We start from the raw sequence: 27,567 nt of genomic DNA, 5'->3' as shown, positions 1-27,567 counted from the left end.
GCTCACTGACTGACTCCAGGACATGCCTCATCCCGTCACTAGCTAGCTCACTGACTGGCTGACTCCAGGACATGCCTCATCCCATCACTAGCTAGCTAGCTAATTGACTGGCTGACTCCAGGACATGCCTCATCCCATCACTAGCTAGCTAACTGGCTGACTGACTCCAGGACATGCCTCATCCCATCACTAGCTAGCTAACTGGCTGACTGACTCCAGGACATGCCTCATCCCATCACTAGCTAGCTAGCTAATTGACTGGCTGACTCCAGGACATGCCTCATCCCATCACTAGCTAGCTAACTGGCTGACTGACTCCAGGACATGCCTCATCCCATCACTAGCTAGCTTGCTAACTGACTGGCTGACTCCAGGACATGCCTCATCCCCTCGCTAGCTAACTGGCTGGCTGACTCCAGGATATGCCTCACCCCGTCACTAGCTAGCTAACTGACTGGCTGACTCCAGGACATGTTTCATCCCCTCGCTAGCTAGCTAGCTAACTGACTGGCTAACTCCAGGACATGCCTCATCCCATCACTAGCTAGCTAGCTAACTGACGGGCTAACTCCAGGACATGCCTCATCCCATCACTAGCTAGCTAGCTAGCTAACTGACTGGCTAACTCCAGGACATGCCTCATCCCGTCACTAGCTAGCTAACTGGCTGACTCCAGGACATGCCTCATCCCGTCACTAGCTAGCTCACTGACTGGCTGACTCCAGGACATGCCTCATCCCATCACTAGCTAGCTAACTGGCTGACTGACTCCAGGACATGCCTCATCCCATCACTAGCTAGCTAGCTAATTGACTGGCTGACTCCAGGACATGCCTCATCCCATCACTAGCTAGCTCACTGGCTGGCTGACTCCAGGACATGCCTCATCCCGTCACTAGCTAGCTAACTGGCTGACTCCAGGACATGCCTCATCCCATCACTAGCTAGCTAACTGGCTGGCTGACTCCAGGACATGCCTCATCCCATCACCAGCTAGCTAACTGGCTGGCTGACGCCAGGACATGCCTCATCCCATCACTAGCTAGCTCACTGACTGGCTGACTCCAGGACATGCCTCATCCCGTCACTAGCTAGCTAACTGGCTGACTCCAGGACATGCCTCATCCCGTCACTAGCTAGCTCACTGACTGGCTGACTCCAGGACATGCCTCATCCCATCACTAGCTAGCTAACTGGCTGACTGACTCCAGGACATGCCTCATCCCATCACTAGCTAGCTAGCTAATTGACTGGCTGACTCCAGGACATGCCTCATCCCATCACTAGCTAGCTCACTGGCTGGCTGACTCCAGGACATGCCTCATCCCGTCACTAGCTAGCTAACTGGCTGACTCCAGGACATGCCTCATCCCATCACTAGCTAGCTAACTGGCTGGCTGACTCCAGGACATGCCTCATCCCATCACCAGCTAGCTAACTGGCTGGCTGACGCCAGGACATGCCTCATCCCATCACTAGCTAGCTCACTGACTGGCTGACTCCAGGACATGCCTCATCCCATCACTAGCTAGCTAACTGGCTGACTGACTCCAGGACATGCCTCATCCCATCACTAGCTAGCTAGCTAACTGACTGGCTGACTCCAGGACATGCCTCATCCCCTCGCTAGCTAACTGGCTGGCTGACTCCAGGATATGCCTCACCCCGTCACTAGCTAGCTAACTGACTGGCTGACTCCAGGACATGTTTCATCCCCTCGCTAGCTAGCTAGCTAACTGACTGGCTAACTCCAGGACATGCCTCATCCCATCACTAGCTAGCTAGCTAACTGACGGGCTAACTCCAGGACATGCCTCATCCCATCACTAGCTAGCTAGCTAGCTAACTGACTGGCTAACTCCAGGACATGCCTCATCCCGTCACTAGCTAGCTAACTGGCTGACTCCAGGACATGCCTCATCCCGTCACTAGCTAGCTCACTGACTGGCTGACTCCAGGACATGCCTCATCCCATCACTAGCTAGCTAACTGGCTGACTGACTCCAGGACATGCCTCATCCCATCACTAGCTAGCTAGCTAATTGACTGGCTGACTCCAGGACATGCCTCATCCCATCACTAGCTAGCTCACTGGCTGGCTGACTCCAGGACATGCCTCATCCCGTCACTAGCTAGCTAACTGGCTGACTCCAGGACATGCCTCATCCCATCACTAGCTAGCTAACTGGCTGGCTGACTCCAGGACATGCCTCATCCCATCACCAGCTAGCTAACTGGCTGGCTGACGCCAGGACATGCCTCATCCCATCACTAGCTAGCTCACTGACTGGCTGACTCCAGGACATGCCTCATCCCGTCACTAGCTAGCTAACTGGCTGACTCCAGGACATGCCTCATCCCATCACTAGCTAGCTCACTGACTGGCTGACTCCAGGACATGCCTCATCCTGTCACTAGCTAGCTAACTGGCTGACTCCAGGACATGCCTCATCCTGTCACTAGCTAGCTAACTGGCTGACTCCAGGACATGTTTCATCCCCTCGCTAGCTAACTGACTGACTGACTGACTGTGATTCACTATTGTTCACTGCCGTTAAAAGTAAAACACCATTGTAGAGAATAGGGTGCCATTTGGGACACACTTCCTAGCTTAGCACGCTAGGTAAACCGCTAGGCTAAATGGCTAACATTCCATTTCAGGACAGGACTGTACCTGGCAGGTTGAGACTGATCTCTTTTAAAAATGTCTGGAGCTTGAGGTTTGAGTCTGTTTAAAAATACAAGCGGACAGTATTTTGTTCTCAAACAAGAGGCTACATCTCCATTACTGAGTCGCCTGGCATACAGAGATAAATGATTGTCATTCTGCGCTTGGGTCTCGAAAAACAAGCCGCGCGAGCGAGTTCACACAAGACCTCCAAATGTACACTTCCACAATCTGAAAGTGGGAAGAAAAGTGCTTCTTCGTGATTTTACTTCCTGCACCAACCACCACAACAGGAAGTAGGATTACACAGCAAGTACAAAACCACTAACTCACTCCAACTACTAACTCACACTAACTAACTCCAACCATTGTTAAAAAAAAACACACAAAAAAACACACACTAGTGTCAGTGTTGACCACTTCCTAGGCAGTCCTAAAATGGTACCTAATTCCCTATTTTTGGCCATAGCCCTACGGGTCCCGGTCAAAAGTAGTACACCTCATAGGGAATAGGGTGCCGTTTGGGACGTGGCACTAGTCTAAAGGGGGTGCAGTGGTGTGCCCAGTACCCACCTAGAGGAGCGACTCGGTCAGAGTGACAACAGAGGTACCATACCATATTCCACCACACATGCCCTGGGACGTGCCGGCAGGACTGGCGTGTACCATAGTAGACTCCACCGACCGACGGTTAACAGGCTCAGGGGAAGAAAATAAACCACGTTAACTCATGGTTAACTCATACCATCCTGGTTCCAATCCAAGGACTTTTTACAATAGTATTCTAATACTATCCCAACCCGACAACAAGCCTGTCAGTCCTCCATGGCGTCTGGTGTGTGTGTGTCCAGTCGGTGACGGCGTCTTAGCCAAGAGTGAAGTATGTTCTAGAAAGTCCATGCACGAAGAAGGTGCTCGCCTCACGGCCAAAGAGTGCACACACACACACACAAACACACCTGAACTCTCTCACACACACACACACACACACATACACCTACATACACACCGCTCAGAGTTAAGAGGATCATCTGGGAGTGGGCAACAGCAGATTACGAGCTGTCTGCAGGTACTCTCCCGGATTGGCAGCAAAGATCTCTCCTGCTCTCTGATTGGTCTCAGGACAGGAAGCAGCTAATATCTTTGATTGGTCTTGGACACAGCTACGTGTAAGAGCTTTCTTTCCAATAGGACAGAAAAAAGAAGGAGGGACATGAATGACAAAGAGAATGTGACAGAGGGTGACAAAAACCAACATAACATGAAATATACCGAACTAAAACAGTCAGGTAAATTATCTGTCTTTTTTTTGGGAGATGCCATCACTTGTTGTTGTTGTTGACTTTACTCAGATGAACACCATAGAAACCTTTCAGTAGCGCCAGTGTGCGTACAGGGTAGTACTGGCGCTGTAGAGAGGAGCACGGGTAGCCGTCACTCACAGTGTGTGACTCCGGCCAGAGTCTGGTAGAAGGTGGGCGTGTCGCTGTCGTCTGTGAGGGTGACGCACACGCCTCCGGAGAGCAGCCAACGGGAGAAGGTGAACGCCTCCGGGTTCTGAAGGAGCCAATTCTTAAAGCGCTCATAGTTGACTTTCTCCCCCTGAGACAAAACAAAACAAAAACACATCAACAACTTGTTACCAAATTCAAAAAAGGAGGTAGCGGGAGGAGACATGGTTTGGGGAGACGGACAGGGATTAGCGTTTATATTATAGGTGTATCGTGGAAGTGTCATTGGCCAATAGAGTTACAAACACTGGCCAATAGAGTTACAACCAAATACAGAGGTGTACAAAACATTAGGAACACTTGCTCTTTTTCTATGACCTAGACCACAGGTGTCAAACTCATTCCAAGGAAGGCCAAGTGGCTGTGGGTTTTCATTCCTCCTTTGTACTTGATTGATGAATTAAAAAGTTACTAATTAGTAAGGAACTCGCAACTAGGGCGGTTGCGGTGACCATATTACCGCCACGCCGGCAGTCATGACCTCAGTAAAAATTTCCACGCGACCGCTGAGTCACGGTCATCTCCTTTTATCCAGACATGCGTTGGTAGTACCGAGCTCGCTAACGGTCAACGGGTCACTAATGGCCTGGTGATATGTGTCTCTGTAAACCACTCTGACGTCAATGCAAATGCCAAAAACACTTAATTATTAAAAACAGTATGTGTTTTTTCAAATCTCACCACCTCACTGTGATTTGAAGAAAGAAGCTCATTAAAAGAGGTTGAAAGTGAGTGTAAAAGAATGGTCGTTGTTTACGAAGCCATACGACGAAACGGACAGTGTTTTCTAAGGTGATGATTAATTAAATTTTAAAAAAACACATGAATATTCGAGCTTATGCATAAAACTACAGAAAGTATTCACACCCCTAAACTTTTACAAAATGTTGTTGTCTTACAGCTCAGAAAATTGATTAAATTGAGATTTTTTGTTGGTCACTGGCCTACACACAAGACCACATAATATCAAAGCAGACATATATATATGTATAGTACCAGTCAAAAGTTCAGACCAACACCAACTGATTCAAGGGTTTTTATTTATTTTGTCCATTGTAGAAGAACAGTGAAGACATCAACACTAAGAAATAACACATATGGAGTCATGTAGTAACCTTTAGTAGTGGTTCTTTGCAGCAATTCAACCATGAGGGCTGCAGGTAGTGGTCAGAGCGTTGGACTAGTTAACCGAAAGGTTGCAAGATCGAATCCCCGAGCTGACAAGGTAAAAAAAATTGTCGTTCTGCCCCTGAACAAGGCAGTTAACGCACTGTTCCAGTCTCCACTGAACAGTTGATGTTGAGATGTGTCTGTTACTTGAACTCTGTGAAGCATTTATTTGGGTTGTAATTTCTGTGACTGGTAACTCTAACGAACTTATCCTCTGCAGCAGAGGTAACTCTGGTTCTTCCTTTCCTGTGGCGGTCCTCATGAGAGACAGTTTCATCATAGCGCTGGATGGTTTTCGCGACTGCACCTGAAGAAATGTTCAAAGTTCTTAGGAAATTTTCCAGATTGACTGACCTTCATGTCTTAAAGTAATGATAGACTGTAATTTCTCTTTGCTTATTTGAGCTGTTCTTGCCATAATATGGACTCTTTTAACAAATAGGACTATCTTCTGTATACCACCTCTACCTTGTATCCCCATCTCGTCCTCTAATTCCACAAATTAACTTTTAACAAGGCACACCTGTTAATTGAAATGAAATCCAGGTGACTACCTCATAAAGCTGGTTGAGAGAATGCCAAGAATGTGCAAAGCTGTCATCAAGGCAAAGGGTGGCTACTTTGAAGAATCTCAAATATATTTTGATTTGTTTAACATTGGTTTGGTTATGACATGATTCCACATGTGTTATTTCATAGTTTGTCTTGACTATTACAATGTAGAAAACATTAAAAATAAAGAAAAACCCTGGATGAGTAGGTGTGTCCAAAATTTTGACTGGTACTGTGTGTGTGTGTGTGTGTGTGTGTGTGTGTGTGTGTACATATACACACACGGTACCAGTCAAATTTTATATGTATATAAATAAATACAAATTTGGACAAATTATTTAAAATTATTTATTTAAAATTATTTATTTATAATAAATAAGATGTATTTAAATTATTTATTCAAATTATTTGAAAAGAAAAGCTGAAATGTCTCGAGTCAATAGGTATGACAACCCCTTTGTTATGACAAGAATAAATACGTTCAGGAGTGAACATTAGAAGTCACATAATATGTTGCATGTGTGCAGTAACATTGTTTAACATGAGTTTTGAATGACTACCTCATCTCCGTACCCCCCTCACATACAGATCATTTTAAAAAGGTCCCGCAGTCAAAGAACCAGGAAGGTTTTCCAATTTCTAGATGGGTATAAATACAATTAAAAAAAAACAATTTAACATGCTGAAGTTTTTAATTACACTTTGGATGGTGTATCAATACTACAAAGTGACTGGGTATCAACCAATCAGGCCAAAGGTAACATTAAAACAGAGTTTAATGGCTGCGGTAGGAGAAAACGGAGGATGGATCAACATTGTTGTGACTCCACAATAGTAACCTAATTGACAAAGTGAAAAGAAGGGAAACCTTAAACAGAATATAAATATTTTAAAACTTGGATCTTGTTTGCAACAAGACACAAAAGTAATACTGCAAAGAATGTGGTAAACAATTAATTTTTTGTCCTGAATACAAAGTGTTGTGTTTGGCCAAATCCAATAAAACACATTACTGAGTACCACTCCCCATATGTTCAAGCATAGTGGTGGCTGCATCATGTTATGGGTATGCTTGTAATCGTTAAGGACTGGGGAGTTTTTCAGGATATAAAAAGAAACAGAATGGAGGTAAGGACAGGCAAAATCCTAGAGGGAAACCTGGTTCAGTCTGCTTTCTACCAGACACTGGGAGATGAATTCACCTTTTAGTAGGACAAAACACAAACCCAAGTCTACATTTTATGCTTATCAAGAAGACAGTGAATGTTCCTGAGTGGAGTTTTGACTGAAATCTACTTGAAAATCTATGTCAAGGCCTGAAAATGTCTCTCTAGCAATGATCAACAACCAATTTGACAGAGCTTGAAGAATGTTTTAAAGAATAAAATGGGCAAGTGTTGCTCAATCTAGGCGTGGAAAGCTCTTAAGAGACTAACTTAGAAAGACCGTAATCACTGTCAAAGGTTTTTGACTCGGGGGGTGTGTATACTTATGTAAATGTGATATTTCTGTGTTTCACTTTCAATACATTTCCAACAATTTAAAAACACATGTTTCGACTTCACCATTACACAATACCTCGTGAGGCTGGGAGAGAAAGAAAAAATATATAACTTAATCCATTTTTAATTCAGGCTGTAACACAACAACATGTGTAATTAGTCTGATAAAAACTGTGAATTAAAATAACGATTGTGTCGTTCGTTATACAACACATATTAGGTACGGCAGAGCACTGTACAGGCCTAGGCGATGCTGTCGGTTCATTGATTGTGCAGGGCGGCTTACCCAGTTAAATCTACAATTATAGTGAAAATGTATTTGATTTAGAATAGCCTGGTAATAGGGCTTTTTGTTATATATTTTCATAATTAAAATAACACATTACCTTTGCCTTCCCTCTCCTCCCTTCCTTCCTTTCTCCAGCGCGCATAGAGAGGGGCTGGCAACAGTTTAATGAAATATGTTGTTTTCGTTGTGAAAACGTGCTACTATCAATGTTCCCTGGACAGATTTCACTTGGGTTTCCCCAACTTGGAGCACAGGGTAGCTGCAGGAACGGGTTTGGAGAGCCCATGGTGGAATATCAGCTGTCGCTCAGCGAGAGGCAGCGCGCTCCTCAAAACAGTGGTTGATGTGTGGAGGGAAACAACCAGAGTATCTCTACCCAACATGAGTGAAACAACCAGAGTATCCCTACCCAACATGAGTGAAACAACCAGAGTATCCCTACCCAACATGAGTGAAACAACCAGAGTATCCCTACCCAACATGAGTGAAACAACCAGAGTATCCCTACCCAACATGAGTGAAACAACCAGAGTATCCCTACCCAACATGAGTGAAACAACCAGAGTATCTCTACCCAACATGAGTGAAACAACCAGAGTATCCCTACCCAACATGAGTGAAACAACCAGAGTATCTCTACCCAACATGAGTGAAACAACCAGAGTATCCCTACCCAACATGAGTGAAACAACCAGAGTATCCCTACCCAACATGAGTGAAACAACCAGAGTGTCCCTACCCAACATGAGTGAAACAACCAGAGTATCCCTACCCAACATGAGTGAAACAACCAGAGTATCCCTACCCAACATGAGTGAAACAACCAGAGTATCTCTACCCAACATGAGGGAAACAACCAGAGTATCCCTACCCAACATGAGTGAAACAACCAGAGTATCCCTACCCAACATGAGTGAAACAACCAGAGTATCCCTACCTAACATGAGTGAAACAACCAGAGTATCTCTACCCAACATGAGGGAAACAACCAGAGTATCTCTACCCAACATGAGGGAAACAACCAGAGTATCCCTACCCAACATGAGTGAAACAACCAGAGTATCCCTACCCAACATGAGTGAAACAACCAGAGTATCCCTACCCAACATGAGTGAAAAATGAAATGGCAGGAAAGTTGGCCTCATTTGATATTCCAGTGCATTTAGATGATATGCCTTCTTCCCCTATGTTCCTGTCCCCGTCCCCATCCCCCGTCCCAGTCTCTGTCCCCGTCTGTCTCCGTCTCTGTCCCCGTCTCTGTCCCCATCCCATCCCTGCTCACGGCCCACGGCCCACGGCCCACGGCTCACGGCTCACGGTCTTACGGCCAGATGACACAGAAGGACCGTTTATAATCTGTACAAAACACGTTCTTGATGTCATAATGTTTCTTTAGACCGGTCTAAAATAAATAATGGATTTATTGGGAGTGTGTGTGGGAGTCAGATGCTAAATGTGTTTATGTTAATTAACGGTCAATTACCACGGAACAGGCAGTTATTTGCATAATTATATTTTTTATTTAACCTTCATTTAACTAGGCAAGTCAGTTAAGAACAAATTCTTATTTACAAATGACGGCCTATCAAAAGGCCTCCTGCAGGGACGAGGGCCTGGGATTCAAATATATATACACACATGCTGCTGTTTAACGTTAAAGGGGTAGTCTGCAATTTGCTAATGATATTGGATTCTTGGGAGGGGTGTATTGTGTAAACACACAGTCTGTGACCGAACCTCAGACTGAGTGATGACTGGAGAGGAGAGAGGAGTGTGTTGTGTAAACACACACACACACACACACACACAGTCTGTGACCGAACCTCAGACTGAGTGATGACTGGAGAGGAGAGAGGAGTGTGTTGTGTAAACACACACACACACACACACAGTCTGTGACCGAACCTCAGACTGAGTGATGACTGGAGAGGAGAGAGGAGTGTGTTGTGTAAACACACACACACACACACACACACACACACACACACACACACACACACACACACAGTCTGTGACCGAACCTCAGACTGAGTGATGACTGGAGAGGAGAGAGGAGTGTGTTGTGCGTCAGTCAAAGTGTCAGTCTGGGTGATTGACAGGTGACAGGACAGTAATCTGTGACTGACCTCGCTGAAGCACTTCCTGAGAGAGGGCGGTACTTCCCCGTCTAATGCCCGTAGTACGGCCTCCATGTCGTCCCGCGCCGCATAGCCGCCAGACTCACTGGCAAACAGGCTGAAGAGGTCTGTGGTTGGACACACCACACACACAGTTAATGAGTTCATTCTGGACGGCAGGTTGGTCTTACCAGTGGCAGGCAGACTCAGACAGAAGCCAGAGTAGCTGCAGTCTGAAGGTCCCATCACTAATCATCATGGCCTTGGCTCTCTGCTGCCTCACACACACAATTCATTGAGAGAGACAGCAAGAGAGAGCGAGAGAGAGAGTGAGCGAGAGAGAGAGAGAACGAGAGAGAGCGAGAGCGAGAGTGAGCGAGAGCGAGAGTGAGCGAGAGACAGAGAGAGAGAGTGAGCGAGAGACAGAGAGAGAGAGTGAGCGAGAGACAGAGAGAGAGAGTGAGCGAGAGACAGAGAGAGAGAGTGAGCGAGAGACAGAGAGAGAGAGCGAGCGAGAGACAGAGAGAGAGAGCGAGCGAGAGACAGAGAGAGAGACAGAGAGAGACAGAGAGAGACACAGACAGAGAGAGAGAGAGAGAAACATACACTTGGCCTTCTCCCCATCTCGTCCTCTAGTCAGCAGCACCAGGCCAATGATGAGGTTGTTGAAGTGTAGTCCTTTAGACGTGCCCCCAAACGAGTTGTAGATGACCTGCAGAGAGAGGAGGAGAGTACAGAGAAAGAAAATAAAGATGGTATGAACACACACACACACACACAGGTATGTGGACACCTGCTCGTACAACATCTCATTCCAAAATCATGGGCATTAATATGGAGTTGGTCCCGTCTTTTGCTGCTATAACAGCCTACACACTTCTGGGAAGGCTTTCCACTAGATGTTGGAACATTGCAGCTATAACAGCCTCCACTCTTCTGGGAAGGCTTTCCACTAGATGTTGGAACATTGCTGTTATAACAGCCTCCACTCTTCTGGGAAGGCTTTCCACTAGATGTAGGAACAATGCTGCTATAACAGCCTCCACTCTTCTGGGAAGGCTTTCCACTAGATGTTGGAACATTGCAGCTATAACAGCCTCCACTCTTCTGGGAAGGCTTTCCACTAGATGTTGGAACATTGCTGCTGTAACAGCCTCCACTCTTCTGGGAAGGCTTTCCACTAGATGTTGGAACATTGCTGTGGGGAAACATTCTTCCATTCAGCCACAAGACCATTAGTGAGGTGGGGCACTGATGTTGGAATATTAGGCCTGTGTATACTGTACACACATATATGTGTGTATGTGTATACAGTGCTGTGAAAAATAATTTTGCCCCCTTTTCCTGATTCTCTATTGTTGATACTGAATGTTTCCATGCAGCAATGTTCCAACATCTAGTGGAGGGTGTCATAGCAACAGGGGGGGGGGACTCCATATTAATGCCCATGATTTTTGGAATGAGACGTTGGATGAGCAGGTGTCCACATACCTCTGGTCCAGTAGTGTATTAACACATAAGACATAAGACATAAGACATAAGCAAGCAAGCAAGCACGCACGCACGCACGCACGCACGCACGCACGCACGCACGCACGCACGCACGCACGCACGCACGCACGCACACACACACACACACACACACCTATTCTAATGTGCCCCCCCAAGGAAAATAATTGCCCAGGCCTGATACAAGGACACACACACACAGACACGGACACACACACACACACACACACAATAGAAATATGCCAGTAGACACAGATCCAACTAGTGTTCCAATTAACACCCTACACCCTACATCAGGTGTTATCAACTAGATTAAGCCGCGGGTCCATTTTCTTCTTGTGTGGTCAGGGGTTAGGAACATAATTGTAAATCATTTGTAGAGTTTAAATTGACCGCAAAAAAAACCCCAAACAGATATATTTTACTAAAACATGTAATAATTTCAAACCTTGCTTACATTTGTGATACAAATACACTGAGTGTACAAAACATTAGGAACACCTCTTTCCAGGACATACTGACCAGGTGAATCTAGGTGAAAACTACGATCCCTTATTGATGTCACTTGTTAAATCCACTTCAATCAGTGTAGATGAAGGTGAGGAGACGGGTTAAAGAAGGATTTTTAAGCATTGAGACAAATGAGACATGGATTGTGTATGTGTGTTATTCAGAGGGTGAATGGGCAAGACTAAATATTGAAGCGTCTTTGAACTGGGTATGGTAGTAGGTGCCAGGCGCACCGGTTTGAGTCTGTAAAGAACTGCAACGCTGCTGGGTTTTTCACGCTCAACAGTTTCCCCGTGTGTAACAAGAATGGCCAACTGTGGGAAGCATTGGAGTCAACACGGCCCAGCATCCCTGTGGGACACTTTCGATACCTTGCAGAGTCCATCGTCCTGACCAATTGAGGCTGTTCTGAGGGCAAAAAGGGGGTGCAACTCAATATTAGGATGGTGTTCCTAATGTTTTGTCCCCTCAGTGTCTCTACTATGCGTATGTACTTTCGGAACAGATGTCCAACAATTAAAACCACTTGGTGCTGATTCGCTGGTGCTTTTACAGTCTGTCCAACAATAAAAATGTTTTAAAAAAATGTGTATTTTTGCGCCGAAAACTTGGGGGGATAGTTAGGGAACCCTGCCCTATATAGTGCCCTTTGGGAATTAGGGTGACACACCACCACCCCCCCCCCCCCCCCCCCAAAAAAAAAACAGATTTAGGGTGACAACCAAAAAACGGAGAGAGAAACCGAATGGAAAGCGCTATTCCTTATTGAATTACACGAGTACACTATTTCATAGTAAATACTAAAGACCTGCTAGGGAATCATGGTTGCCTGCTGCAGCACAGGAACCACAGCTACACTGGAGCAAGGGTGATCCCCGTTCATCAATGTGCAACTGTGTCACGGTCAGAGCCGACAGGGACCCCCCCACCAATGGCCGTCTACCTCTGCCCTGGTTGTGGGGTGTGTGTCTGGGAGGCGTCCCTCTCGCCAGCACTTGTCGTGCCTCCTGGTTGACTGGGGCTGGAGAGACTGTGGCAGCGGTCTCTGTGACCTCACAGCCAGTCGGTGGCAGTGGTCTCTGTGACCTCACAGCCAGTCGGTGGCAGTCACAGTGGCTGTGTCAGTTTGTCACGGGAACAAACAGAAGCACCCTCAACATAACACCTTAATACTGTCATATTTCATTAGATGTTTTAAATGAACATGTCTTATTCATTTTGAGTATCATTATTATTTTTTTTAATGCACAAGTTATTGGCAGTAGAATTTACTTATTCAAAGCCTGTATATTTAGATATCGACTTTACTCTGCTTGCTTGGCCTGAACTGTGCCCCGACAACATATTTCAACTTCCTGAGGACATGTTCTGCATATTCTCTAACATGATTATGCACACATTCCACTTTCTTAGGAACCAGGTCCATGTGCACAAATATTGGCAGGCCAAAATGAATATGACAAACTGAGCCACTAAAAGAGAGAGAGAGATACACACACACACTAACAGAGACACACACACACACACACACACACACACACACACACACACACACACACACACACACACACACACACACACACACTAACAGAGACACACACACACCCCTATATTAGGGCACTGCAATAGCTGCATATCATTATTTCCTCGGGACACATTTCACCTGAACATGACCGTGAAGTACCTAAATGAATTACCCTCTGGAAACGTTGCCATAAAGACTAAATGTATAGAGCTAAAAACATGTCCTTTCAAATCAAGCTACTCAACGCTGGCTACAAGCCCCGCCCTTTCCTGTTGTACGCAGCAGCATAATAAGTGCTGACAGGAAGAAAAGGAGAAGAAGCTTTGAGAAGTGGTCAACACATTGCCTGCTTGGACTCACAACTCATGTACCATGCTGTATTGGCTTCCTTCATCAGAGCCTATTAAATACATATTAAATACATATTCCACAGACTCTCTAATGACTGCCTCGCCTGGTTCAAAAACTACTTCCCCGATAGAGTTCAAGTGTGTCAAATCAGGGGACCTGTTGTCCGGACGTCTGGCAGTCTTCTATGGGGGTGCCACAGGGTTCAATTCTCGGGCCGACTCTTTTCTCTGTATACATCAATGATGTCGCTCTCGCTGCGGGTGATTCCCTGATCAACCTCTATGCAGACGACACCATTCTGTATACCTCTGGCCCTTCTTTGAACACTGTGTTAACAAACCTCCAGACGAGCTTCAATGCCATACAACACTCCTTCCATGGCCTCCGACTGCTCTTAAAACGCTGGTAAAACTAAATGTGTGCTCTTCAACCGATCGCTGCCCGCACCAGCCCGCCTAGCATCATTACTCGGGACGGTTCTGACTTAAAATATGTGGACAACTATAAATACCTAGGTGTCTGGCTAGACTGTAAACTCCCCTTCCAGACTCATGTTAAGCATCGCCAATCCAAAAATAAACCCTATTTCGCAACAATGCCTCCTTCACTGACGCCGCCAAACATACCCTCGTAAAACGGACTGTCCTGCCGATCCTGGACTTCGGCGATGTAATTTACAAATTAGCCTCCAACACTCGCCTCAGCAAACTGGATTCAGTCTATCACAGTGCCATCCGTTTTGTCACCAAAGCCCCATATACTACCCACCATTGCAACCTGTATGCTCTCGTTGGCTGGCCCTCGCTTCATATTCGTCGCCAAACCCACTGGCTCCAGGTCATCTATAAGTCTTTGCTAGGTAAAGCTCCGCCTTATCTCAGCTCACTGGTCACCATAGCAGCACCTACCCGTAGCACGCGCTCCAGCAGGTACAGTTGAGACCGAAGTTTACATACACCTTAGCCAAATACATTTCAACTCAGTTTTTCACAATTCCTGACGTTTAATCCAAGTAAAAATTCCCTGTCTTAGGTCAGTTAGGATCACCACTTTATGTTAAGAATGTGAAATGTCAGAATAATAGTAGAAAATTATTTATTTCAGCTTTTATTTCTTTCATCACATTCCCAGTGGTCAGAAGTTTACATGCACTCAATTAGTATTTGGTAGCATTGCCTTTAAATTGTTTAACTTGGGTCAAACATTTTGGGTAGCCTTCCACAAGCTTCCCACAATAAGGGGTGAATTTTGGCCCATTCCTCCTGACAGAGCTGGTGTAACTGAGTCAGGTTTGTAGGCCTCCTTGCTCACACATGCTTTTTCAGTTCTGCCCACAAACTTTCGATTGAGGTCAGGGCTTTGTGATAGCCACTCCAATACCTTGACTTTGTTGTCCTTAAGCCATTTTGCCACAACTTTGGAAGTATGCTTGGGGTCATTGTCCATTTGGAAGACCCATTTGCGACCAAGATTTAACTTCCTGACTAATGTCTTGAGATGTTGCTTCAATATATCCATATAGATTGCATCATGAAGTAGGAAAATTATTTTGTGAAGTGCCCTCCTGCAGCAAAGCACCCCCACAACATGATGCTGCCACCCCCTGTGCTTCACGGCTGGGATGGTTCTTCGGCTTGCAAGCCTCTCCCTTTATCCTCCAAACATAATGATGGTCATTATGGCCAAACAGTTTCATCAGACCAGAGGACATTTCTCCAAAAAGCACAATCTTTGTCCCCATGTGCAGTTGCAAACCGTAGTCTGGCTTTTTTTATGTCAGTTTTGGAGCAGTGGCTTCTTCCTTGCTGAGCGACCTTTCAGGTTATGTCGATATAGGACTTGTTTTACTGTGGATGTAGATACTTTTGTACCTGTTTCCTCCAGCATCCAAGGATTTTTTTTATTTCACCTTTATTTGACCAGGTAGGCCAGGTGAGAACACCTTTATTTAACCAGGTAGGCCAGGTGAGAACACCTTTATTTAGCCAGGTAGGCCAGGTGAGAACACCTTTATTTAACCAGGTAGGCCAGGTGAGAAGACCTTTATTTAACCAGGTAGGCCAGGTGAGAACACCTTTATTTAGCCAGGTAGGCCAGGTGAGAACACCTTTATTTAGCCAGGTAGGCCAGGTGAGAACACCTTTATTTAACCAGGTAGGCCAGGTGAGAACACCTTTATTTAGCCAGGTAGGCCAGGTGAGAAGACCTTTATTTAACCAGGTAGGCCAGGTGAGAACACCTTTATTTAGCCAGGTAGGCCAGGTGAGAAGACCTTTATTTAACCAGGTAGGCCAGGTGAGAACACCTTTATTTAGCCAGGTAGGCCAGGTGAGAACACCTTTATTTAGCCAGGTAGGCCAGGTGAGAACACCTTTATTTAACCAGGTAGGCCAGGTGAGAACACCTTTATTTAACCAGGTGGCCCCTAGCCACGCCCTGTGGTCCCACTAAATCACAGTGACAGAGTGGCCCCTAGCCGGGCCCTGCTGTCAGACCTAGTGGATGGATACAGCTGGAGGGTTTCCTAATGCCACAAGATGAACAGCCCTGGCCGGAGTCTGCTCCCTGATGGACCCAAAACACAACCACTACACTCCCTTAGTTAAACATTCAACACACAGCACGCCCACACAGCCTTTTGGAGCAGCTAGGTATAAAATGTCCCCACACTTTCTCTGAAATCACACGTTGTTGTGGGAAGAAAACATCTAAAAATAAAAAAACTAGCACCACTCAGTATAATAGCATCTCCTCCACTGAACCTCTCTGTCTAGTATCATCGTACAGCTAAGGCACTTTAAATCTCAGACTGAATCGGACTTGCTGCTATCTCGCTTGAATAAAATGTCTGCTTTCCTGCCTGCCTGAACACTGTAGCGATGTCCCAAACGGCACCCTATTCCCTATGGGTCTTGGTCAAAAGTAGTACACTATAAAAAAAAAGAAAAAAAAGGGGGATATTCTGCCCTTTAGGATGCACACTGTGCCTATCTGTAGACTCTGCTGGGAAGACGTTTTCATATCCTCCTGTAGTAAGGCTGCCAGCACAACCTTCTGCTAGAATATTGATTAACAATCAAGCAGGAGAGACCAAGTGCCCTTTTCAATCCAAGTCAATAGCCAGGTTTCCTGGGCCAGCTGTTTTCAATCCAAGTCAATACCCATGTTTCCTGGGCCAGCTGTTTTCAATCCAAGTCAATACCCATGTTTCCTGGGCCAGCTGTTTTCAATCCAAGTCAATACCCAGGTTTCCTGGGCCAGCTGTTTTCAATCCAAGTCAATACCCATGTTTCCTGGGCCAGCTGTTTTCAATCCAAGTCAATACCCATGTTTCCTGGGGCGGCTGTTTTCAATCCAAGTCAATACCCAGGTTTCCTGGGCCATCTGGAGAGCTTATTGGAATTAACACGTTTTATTTTTAGAGACTTTTAAAGCTGCAAAACTTTAAAAAAAATTTTTTAACTAAAAACAAATTCACAGTTGTTTATATGGTACAATGATTACCTAGACTAGACATTGCTTGTTTTGACACAAACAAATTAGGAGCACTATTCACATTTTTTGCAACCAGGAAATGGCGGAGCGATATCTGTATATCGCACTTTTAACTTTGCTTTCTTGTTGCTGAGTATGTTGAGCAAAACAAGTATTTTTGCAGATCTAAAAAGGTCTTTGATTGAATATCGACCAAGACTGTTTCAATGGAAATGACACACACCAAGCCCTAAGGGTTGGGTTACTATTGTGAACACAGGGCCAGGCATTTTATTTCACTTCCTCAAACAATGTCCACCGCAGAATAGTCCTGCGTCAGTCAGCCTTAATGACCCAGTCACTGACACACACACACACACACACACACACACACACACACACACACACACACACACACACACACACACACACACACACACACACACACACACACACACACACACACACACACACACACACACACACGTTTAGTCACTGATAAAGTCAGTCAGGTAGCATCTGTGTGTTTGCGTGTGCTCATGTGTGTGTGTGTGTTTGCGCGTGCTTTCAAGCGTGTTTGCGTGTGCGTGCGTGTGTAATTGGGAATAGGCATTTGACAGTATGTTGTAGTTCTTCCTTCAGCCTAACTGGACAGAAACCAGAGCAGGAAGAGAGAGCCTCTGACTGGAAAGTGGAACTAGAAATATTGAACAGCCAACAGGAGAGAAGCATAGAACCAGTTGGCTACAGTATGAACTGGAGTAGTCTAAAAACAACCTTATATCACGAGTCACTGAGGTCGCCCGAACACGGCTACAATGGGTTGTATCCCAAATGGCACCCTATTCCCTATATAGTGAACGACTGGTCAAAAGTAGTGCACTATATAGGGAATAGGGTGCCATTTATAGGGAATAGGGTACCATTTATAGGGAAGAGGGTGCCTATTTATAGGGAATTGGGTGCCTATTTATAGGGAATTGGGTACCTATTTATAGAGAATAGGGTGCCTATTTATAGAGAATAGGGTGCCTATTTATAGAGAATAGGGTGCCTATTTATAGAGAATAGGGTGCCTATTTATAGAGAATAGGGTGCCTATTTATAGAGAATAGGGTGCCTATTTATAGAGAATAGGGTGCCTATTTATAGAGAATAGGGTGCCTATTTATAGAGAATAGGGTGCCTATGTATAGGGTTCCATTTATAGAGAATAGGGTTCCATTTATAGGGTTCCATTTATAGAGAATAGGGTTCCATTTATAGGGTTCAATTTATAGAGTATAGGGTTCCATTTGGAACACAACCCCAGACTCCTGGTTTAGTAACCCTTATTACAGAGGGACTCAAATTCCAGACAGCACTTCTGGTTTCCACCATTCCCCTCTAATCAAATCAAAGTTTTTGTCACAGGCTCTAACCAATAGTGCAAAAAAGGTGTTAGGTGAACAATAGGTAGGTAAAGAAATAAAACGACAGTAAAAACACAGTGAAAAAAACAGCAGCGAGGCTCTATACAGTAGAGAGGTTATATACAGTAGAGAGGCTCTATACAGTAGAGAGGTTATATACAGTAGAGAGGCTCTATACAGTAGAGAGGCTCTATACAGTAGAGAGGCTCTATACAGTAGAGAGGCTCTATACAGTAGAGAGGTTATATACAGTAGAGAGGCTCTATACAGTAGAGAGGCTCTATACAGTAGAGAGGCTCTATACAGTAGAGAGGCTCTATACAGTAGAGAGGTTATATACAGTAGAGAGGTTATATACAGTAGAGAGGCTATATACAGTAGAGAGGTTATATACAGTAGAGAGGTTATATACAGTAGAGAGGCTCTATACAGTAGAGAGGTTATATACAGTAGAGAGGCTATATACAGTAGAGAGGTTATATACAGTAGAGAGGCTATATACAGTAGAGAGGCTATATACAGTAGAGAGGTTATATACAGTAGAGAGGTTATATACAGTAGAGAGGCTCTATACAGTAGAGAGGTTATATACAGTAGAGAGGCTCTATACAGTAGAGAGGCTCTATACAGTAGAGAGGTTATATACAGTAGAGAGGCTATATACAGTAGAGAGGTTATATACAGTAGAGAGGCTATATACAGTAGAGAGGCTATATACAGTAGAGAGGTTATATACAGTAGAGAGGCTCTATACAGTAGAGAGGTTATATACAGTAGAGAGGCTCTATACAGTAGAGAGGTTATATACAGTAGAGAGGTTATATACAGTAGAGAGGCTATATACAGTAGAGAGGTTATATACAGTAGAGAGGCTATATACAGTAGAGAGGCTATATACAGTAGAGAGGCTATATACAGTAGAGAGGTTATATACAGTAGAGAGGCTATATACAGTAGAGAGGCTATATACAGTAGAGAGGCTATATACAGTAGAGAGGCTATATACAGTAGAGAGGTTATATACAGTAGAGAGGCTATATACAGTAGAGAGGCTATATACAGTAGAGAGGTTATATACAGTAGAGAGGTTATATACAGTAGAGAGGCTATATACAGTAGAGAGGCTATATGCAGTAGAGGGGCTCCATACAGTAGAGGGGCTATATACAGTAGAGGGGCTATATACAGTAGAGAGGCTTTATACAGTAGAGAGGCTCTATACAGTAGAGAGGCTTTATACAGTAGAGAGGTTATATACAGTAGAGGGGCTCCATACAGTAGAGAGGCTATATACAGTAGAGAGGCTCTATACAGTAGAGAGGCTCTATACAGTAGAGAGGCTCTATACAGTAGAGAGGTTATATACAGTAGAGGGGCTCCATACAGTAGAGGGGCTATATACAGTAGAGAGGTTATATACAGTAGAGAGGCTATATACAGTAGAGAGGCTATATACAGTAGAGGGGCTCCATACAGTAAAGGGGCTATATACAGTAGAGGCTATATACAGTAGAGGCTATATACAGTAGAGGCTATATACAGTAGAGGCTATATACAGTAGAGGGGTTATATACAGTAGAGAGGCTCTATACAGTAGAGAGGCTCTATACAGTAGAGAGGTTATATACAGTAGAGAGGCTCTATACAGTAGAGAGGTTATATACAGTAGAGAGGCTATATACAGTAGAGAGGCTATATACAGTAGAGAGGCTATATACAGTAGAGAGGCTATATACAGTAGAGAGGCTATATACAGTAGAGAGGCTATATACAGTAGAGGCTATAGTAGAGAGGCTATATACAGTAGAGGCTATATACAGTAGAGGGGCTATATACAGTAGAGGGGCTATATACAGTAGAGAGGCTATATACAGTAGAGAGGCTATATACAGTAGAGAGGCTATATACAGTAGAGAGGTTATATACAGTAGAGAGGTTATATACAGTAGAGAGGTTATATACAGTAGAGTTGTTATATACAGTAGAGAGGCTATATACAGTAGAGAGGCTATATACAGTAGAGAGGTTATATACAGTAGAGAGGCTATATACAGTAGAGAGGTTATATACAGTAGAGGGGCTCCATACAGTAGAGGGGCTCCATACAGTAGTGAGGCTATATTCAGTAGAGAGGCTATATACAGTAGAGAGGCTATATACAGTAGAGAGGTTATATACAGTAGAGAGGTTATATACAGTAGAGAGGTTATATACAGCAGAGGGGCTCCATATAGTAGAGGGGCTCCATACAGTAGTGAGGCTATATTCAGTAGAGAGGCTATATACAGTAGAGAGGCTATATACAGGCACCGGTTAGTCAGGCTGATTGAGGTAGTATGTACATGTAGATATGGTTAAGGTGTGTCTGTATGTTCTGGGTCTTACCTCTGCAACCTTTGGAGGGACTCCGTCTCCCAGTACTTCTCTGTAGAAGCACTGTTGGGCCATGTAGTAGGACAGGCCACTGGTCCTCTTAAAGGCATCCTTCAGCCGCTTCAACTCCACATCAGTTACTACAGAGAGAGGGAAAGAGAGAGAGAGAGAGCGGGGGAGAGGGAAAGAGAGAGAGAGAGAGAGAGGGAAAGAGAGAGAGGGAAAGAGCGGGGGAGAGGGAAAGAGAGAGAGAGAGAGAGGGAAAGAGAGAGAGAGAGAGCGGGAAAGAGAGAGAGAGAGAGCGGGAAAGAGAGAGAGAGAGAGAGCGGGGGAGAGAGAGAGAGAGAAAGAGAGGGAAAGAGAGAGAGAGAGAGAGAGCGGGGGAGAGGGAAAGAGAGAGAGAGAGAGAGCGGGGGAGAGGGAAAGAGAGAGAGAGAGAGAGCGGGGGAGAGGGAAAGAGAGAGAGAGCGGGGGAGAGGGAAAGAGAGAGAGAGAGAGAGCGGGGGAGAGAGAGAGAGAGCGGGAAAGAGAGAGAGAGCGGGAAAGAGAGAGAGAGCGGGAAAGAGAGAGAGGGAAAGAGCGGGGGAGAGGGAAAGAGAGAGAGAGAGAGAGCGGGGGAGAGGGAAAGAGAGAGAGAGAGAGCGGGGGAGAGGGAAAGAGAGAGAGAGAGCGGGAAAGAGAGAGAGAGAGAGAGAGAGAGAGAAAGAGAGCGGGGGAAAGAGAGAGCGAGAGAGGAGGAGAGGGAAAGAGAGAGAGAGAGAGAGAGCGGGGGAGAGGGAAGGAGAGAGAGAGAGAGCGGGGGAGAGGGAAGGAGAGAGAAAGCAGGGGAGAGGGAAGGAGAGAGAAAGCAGGGGAGAGGGAAGGAGAGAGAGAGAGAACGGGGGAGAGGGAAGGAGAGAGCGGGGGACAGAGGAAGAGAAAAATGAAGGGTCAAATAACATCAGGCTAAAGACAAAGGTGTCCTAAACCAATTAACAACAGGCTAAAGACAAAGGTGTCCTAAACCAATTAACAACAGGCTAAAGACAAAGGTGTCCTAAACCAATTAACATCAGGCTAAAGACAAAGGTGTCCTAAACCTAAAGGGGAATTTGGGGAGAGTAAGTTGTTCTTATTGGTGTCATGGGCAGCATCCCAAATGGTTCCCCATTCCCTAGTGCACGACTGTTGACCAAAGTCCTAGGGAATAGGGTGCCATTTGGGACGCAGCTTCTGTCTAGAGGCAACTGCTGAGCCCAGAGCAGCCAGCAGTGCAGTCCAGGAACTGCTGAGCCCAGGGCAGCCAGCAGTGCAGTCCAGGAACTGCTGAGCCCAGAGCAGCCAGCTGTGCAGTCCAGGAACTGCTGAGCCCAGAGCAGCCAGCTGTGCAGTCCAGGAACTGCTGAGCCCAGAGCAGCCGCCTGTGCAGTCCAGGAACTGCTGAGCCCAGAGCAGCCGGCTGTGCAGTTCAGGAACTGCTGAGCCCAGAGCAGCCAGCTGTGCAGTCCAGGAACTGCTGAGCCCAGAGCAGCCAGCAGTGCAGTCCAGGAACTGCTGAGCCCAGAGCAGCCAGCTGTGCAGTCCAGGAACTGCTGAGCCCAGAGCAGCCGCCTGTGCAGTCCAGGAACTGCTGAGCCCAGAGTAGCCGGCTGTGCAGTCCAGGAACTGCTGAGCCCAGAGCAGCCGGCTGTGCAGTCCAGGAACTGCTGAGCCCAGAGCAGCCGGCTGTGCAGTCCAGGAACTGCTGAGCCCAGAGCAGCCGGCTGTGCAGTCCAGGAACTGCTGAGCCCAGAGCAGCCAGCAGTGCAGTCCAGGAACTGCTGAGCCCAGAGCAGCCAGCTGTGCAGTCCAGGAACTGCTGAGCCCAGAGCAGCCGCCTGTGCAGTCCAGGAACTGCTGAGCCCAGAGCAGCCGGCTGTGCAGTCCAGGAACTGCTGAGCCCAGAGCAGCCGGCTGTGCAGTCCAGGAACTGCTGAGCCCAGAGCAGCCGGCTGTGCAGTTCAGGAACTGCTGAGCCCAGAGCAGCCGGCTGTGCAGTTCAGGTCTGCTGAGCCCAGAGCAGCCAGCAGCAACACTGACACTGCAGGTCTGACAGAAAGTTCATCAATACCTCTCCACTGATGCCTGCTAGGTTGTTACGACAGTGGAGTTATGACTGCAGGGGCACTCAGTGCTCTCACTCTCACTCTCACACACAAACACCAAGGTTTCCGTTAGGACAACGTGACCGGCAAGATTTTTAATTTACCGGATATTTGAGAAAATGTACATGACATCCCAACTTGGGACCATAAAGCATTATGGCTAGCACCCACGGTGCTCCAAACCACATTTACATTATTGTAAATCAAAATTAGCCTGTAATGTTGTCATAAAATAAAGTAGAACGATGTTCTTATACCATCGTGACAGGTTTTTATTGAAAAGCAAAACATTGTCAGTTTTATCTTCATCCCTGCTATAAATCATAAATTAATATACATTTAAAGAATGTATTTTTATTTTTATCTAGAACAAGTCTCCTTACACAGTAATAAAACACAAATAATATTTGTATAATATAATTAGCGAACGACCTGTCCCAAAGGCTATTTATATGAACATTTTAATTAATGAATAACAAAAAAAACAGCTGTTTTCAAATACAAATCTAGGCCTCTCTAAATGTAATTTAGCCTAGGCATGAACATTTTAATTAGGCCTAATAAATAACACAAGATGGCTGTCTAAAAAACACCAGGGCCAGCCGGTCATGGCTAGAAGGTATCCAGCCGGGGGGGGGGGGGGGGCTAGGTAGCCTAGCGGTTAGAGGCAGGTAGCCTAGTGGTTAGAGGAGGCAGGTAGCCTAGTGGTTAGAGGAGGCAGGTAGCCTAGTGGTTAGAGGAGGCAGGTAGCCTAGTGGTTAGAGGAGGCAGGTAGCCTAGTGGTTAGAGGAGGCAGGTAGCCTAGTGGTTAGAGGAGGCAGGTAGCCTAGTGGTTAGAGGAGGCAGGTAGCCTAGTGGTTAGAGGAGGCAGGTAGCCTAGTGGTTAGAGGAGGCAGGTAGCCTAGTGGTTAGAGGATGCAGGTAGCCTAGTGGTTAGAGGAGGCAGGTAGCCTAGTGGTTAGAGGAGGCAGGTAGCCTAGTGGTTAGAGGAGGCAGGTAGCCTAGTGGTTAGAGGAGGCAGGTAGCCTAGTGGTTAGAGGAGGCAGGTAGCCTAGTGGTTAGAGGAGGCAGGTAGCCTAGTGGTTAGAGGAGGCAGGTAGCCTAGTGGTTAGAGGAGGCAGGTAGCCTAGTGGTTAGAGGAGGCAGGTAGCCTAGTGGTTAGAGGAGGCAGGTAGCCTAGTGGTTAGAGGAGGCAGGTAGCCTAGTGGTTAGAGGAGGCAGGTAGCCTAGTGGTTAGAGGATGCAGGTAGCCTAGTGGTTAGAGGAGGCAGGTAGCCTAGTGGTTAGAGGAGGCAGGTAGTCTAGTGGTTAGAGGATGCAGGTAGCCTAGTGGTTAGAGGAGGCAGGTAGCCTAGTGGTTAGAGGAGGCAGGTAGCCTAGTGGTTAGAGGCGGCAGGTAGCCTAGTGGTTAGAGGAGGCAGGTAGCCTAGTGGTTAGAGGAGGCAGGTAGCCTAGTGGTTAGAGGAGGCAGGTAGCCTAGTGGTTAGAGGAGGCAGGTAGCCTAGTGGTTAGAGGAGGCAGGTAGCCTAGTGGTTAGAGGATGCAGGTAGCCTAGTGGTTAGAGGAGGCAGGTAGCCTAGTGGTTAGAGGAGGCAGGTAGCCTAGTGGTTAGAGGAGGCAGGTAGCCTAGTGGTTAGAGGAGGCAGGTAGCCTAGTGGTTAGAGGAGGCAGGTAGCCTAGTGGTTAGAGGAGGCAGGTAGCCTAGTGGTTAGAGGAGGCAGGTAGCCTAGTGGTTAGAGGAGGCAGGTAGCCTAGTGGTTAGAGGAGGCAGGTAGCCTAGTGGTTAGAGGAGGCAGGTAGCCTAGTGGTTAGAGGAGGCAGGTAGCCTAGTGGTTAGAGGAGGCAGGTAGCCTAGTGGTTAGAGGAGGCAGGTAGCCTAGTGGTTAGAGGAGGCAGGTAGCCTAGTGGTTAGAGGAGGCAGGTAGCCTAGTGGTTAGAGGAGGCAGGTAGCCTAGTGGTTAGAGGAGGCAGGTAGCCTAGCGGTTAGAGGAGGCAGGTAGTCTAGCGGTTAGAGGCAGGTAGTCTAGTGGTTAGAGGCAGGTAGCCTAGTGGTTAGAGGCAGGTAGCCTAGTGGTTAGAGGCAGGTAGCCTAGTGGTTAGAGGTAGGTAGCCTAGTGGTTAGAGGAGGCAGGTAGTCTAGTGGTTAGAGGAGGCAGGTAGCCTAGTGGTTAGAGGAGGCAGGTAGCCTAGCGGTTAGAGGAGGCAGGTAGTCTAGTGGTTAGAGGCAGGTAGCCTAGTGGTTAGAGGCAGGTAGCCTAGTGGTTAGAGGCAGGTAGCCTAGTGGTTAGAGGCAGGTAGCCTAGTGGTTAGAGGCAGGTAGCCTAGTGGTTAGAGGTAGGTAGCCTAGTGGTTAGAGGAGGCAGGTAGTCTAGTGGTTAGAGGCAGGTAGCCTAGTGGTTAGAGGCAGGTAGCCTAGTGGTTAGAGGCAGGTAGCCTAGTGGTTAGAGGCAGGTAGCCTAGTGGTTAGAGGCAGGTAGCCTAGTGGTTAGAGGCAGGTAGCCTAGTGGTTAGAGGCAGGTAGTCTAGTGGTTAGAGGAGGCAGGTAGTCTAGTGGTTAGAGGCAGGTAGCCTAGTGGTTAGAGGCAGGTAGCCTAGTGGTTAGAGGCAGGTAGCCTAGTGGTTAGAGGAGGCAGGTAGCCTAGTGGTTAGAGGAGGCAGGTAGCCTAGTGGTTAGAGGAGGCAGGTAGCCTAGTGGTTAGAGGCAGGTAGCCTAGTGGTTAGAGGCAGGTAGCCTAGTGGTTAGAGGCAGGTAGCCTGGCGGTTAGAGCGAATCCCCGAGCTGAAAAGGTACAAATCCGTCGTTCTGCCCCTGAACAAGGCAGTTAACTGTTCCCAGGCCGTCATTGTAAATAAGAATTTGTTCTTAACTGACTTGGTTAAATAAAGGTTAAAAAAAAGGCATCCATCAAACAGTCATGGCTAGAAGGGATACAGCTTTTGTAAAAATTAATGTCAGATTTGACTTTAGATCGGTTAGTAGAATTAAAGTAGCAGGTTCGGAAAAGGGGGAGGTTAGGGTTAGCTATAATGCTTTAAAAAAATATATATATATACACAACTTTTGACGTTAATTTGACAAAAGATGGATCCCTTCTAGCCATGACCAGGCCTGTCCTCCCCACTCCGGCAGTGATTCAGCACCACAGCAGAGGGAAGAGGACACTCTAGGCGGACACACAATGAAGAAAGTATAAAACTCCTGGTTGGACAATCAAATTCAATGAGTAAATAAAACAATATTCATCGAGGCTGGTTCATTGAGACAAATATTATTTTTTTTACAATGATCCTGTGAAACAAGGCCTGTGCCAATGAATTGAATGAAAACACTGCTTTTCAAAGCTCAAAATATTTCACTATTTTTTTTTACAGTTCTACTGGATGATGTTGATACATTTAATGTTTATTGTAATTTGAACTAATCATGGGGTCATGGGGTCATGACTCGTTTCATGTGTGATATACATGACTTAATGATGACCGCTCTGTTTCCTACTGTAGACAGGTAACATTGTAACTCTCCTATGTGATGACCGCTCTGTTTCCTACTGTAGACAGGTAACATTGTAACTCTCCTATGTGATGACCGCTCTGTTTCCTACTGTAGACAGGTAACATTGTAACTCTCCTATGTGATGACCGCTCTGTTTCCTACTGTAGACAGGTAACATTGTAACTCTCCTATGTGATGACCGCTCTGTTTCCTACTGTAGACAGGTAACATTGTAACTCTCCTATGTGATGACCGCTCTGTTTCCTACTGTAGACAGGTAACATTGTAACTCTCCTATGTGATGACCGCTCTGTTTCCTACTGTAGACAGGTAACATTGTAACTCTCCTATGTGATGACCGCTCTGTTTCCTACTGTAGACAGGTAACATTGTAACTCTCCTATGTGATGACCGCTCTGTTTCCTACTGTAGACAGGTAACATTGTAACTCTCCTATGTGAATAGTTGGCAACAATGTTTTGTTTCATAGTGCATCTGAAAAAAGCTCAATTGAAATGCACCAAATTGCACATGACACACATCACAACTCTTATCCATTCCAAATCTTTATACTATACATGACACAAGGGCTGAATGTGTTGAGCTTGACTAGGACGACAGCAGAACTGCTAAGGACCGGTCCTAACGAACACAATAATATGCTTCTAATTGGCCAGCTCAAAAACTCCTTGGAGCAGGGCGATGCACATCAGCCTCGCTACTTTGTCCTCAAGAAGGAGCGATCTTGAGGCCGTCTTTACTCTGTTGTGGAGAAAGAATCCCCTCTCTGCTGGCACACTGGAAAACGGGGATAATCAACAGTCGTGGTACACTAAGCCGAAGCCCCTTATCAAAAGCACAACACGTCTTTAACGGGAGTAAAACAAAAGAAGAGACTAATTTACCAGCTGCTTGAGGATTTAATACCCTATGAAGAATATTGGCCTTCGAAGCACATTGACTGGTGTTCCCATCAATTCATTAAAAT

General features: G+C 46.1%; 1 protein-coding gene across 2 annotated transcripts in view; it reads right to left on the bottom strand.

Annotated features, from left to right (window-relative positions):
* LOC139386190 (ubiquitin specific peptidase 32) overlaps positions 1 to 27,567 on the bottom strand; it is a 100,373-nt gene that overhangs the window by 47,794 nt on the left and 25,012 nt on the right. For both annotated transcript variants that reach the window (XM_071131661.1, XM_071131662.1), the window contains exons 2-5: positions 20,976 to 21,103; positions 10,416 to 10,521; positions 9,819 to 9,937; positions 4,111 to 4,270 (exon numbers count right to left, since the gene is read on the bottom strand). In XM_071131661.1, coding sequence (XP_070987762.1) covers positions 4,111 to 4,270; positions 9,819 to 9,937; positions 10,416 to 10,521; positions 20,976 to 21,103 — 513 coding nt within the window. The remainder of the gene's footprint in view (positions 1 to 4,110; positions 4,271 to 9,818; positions 9,938 to 10,415; positions 10,522 to 20,975; positions 21,104 to 27,567) is intronic.

The sequence above is a fragment of the Oncorhynchus clarkii genome, chromosome 27, assembly GCF_045791955.1.
Source record: "Oncorhynchus clarkii lewisi isolate Uvic-CL-2024 chromosome 27, UVic_Ocla_1.0, whole genome shotgun sequence".
Classification (NCBI taxonomy): Eukaryota; Metazoa; Chordata; class Actinopteri; order Salmoniformes; family Salmonidae; genus Oncorhynchus; species Oncorhynchus clarkii.
Note: the sequence above shows the minus strand (reverse complement) of the source record. Positions and strands in the feature narration are given on the sequence as shown.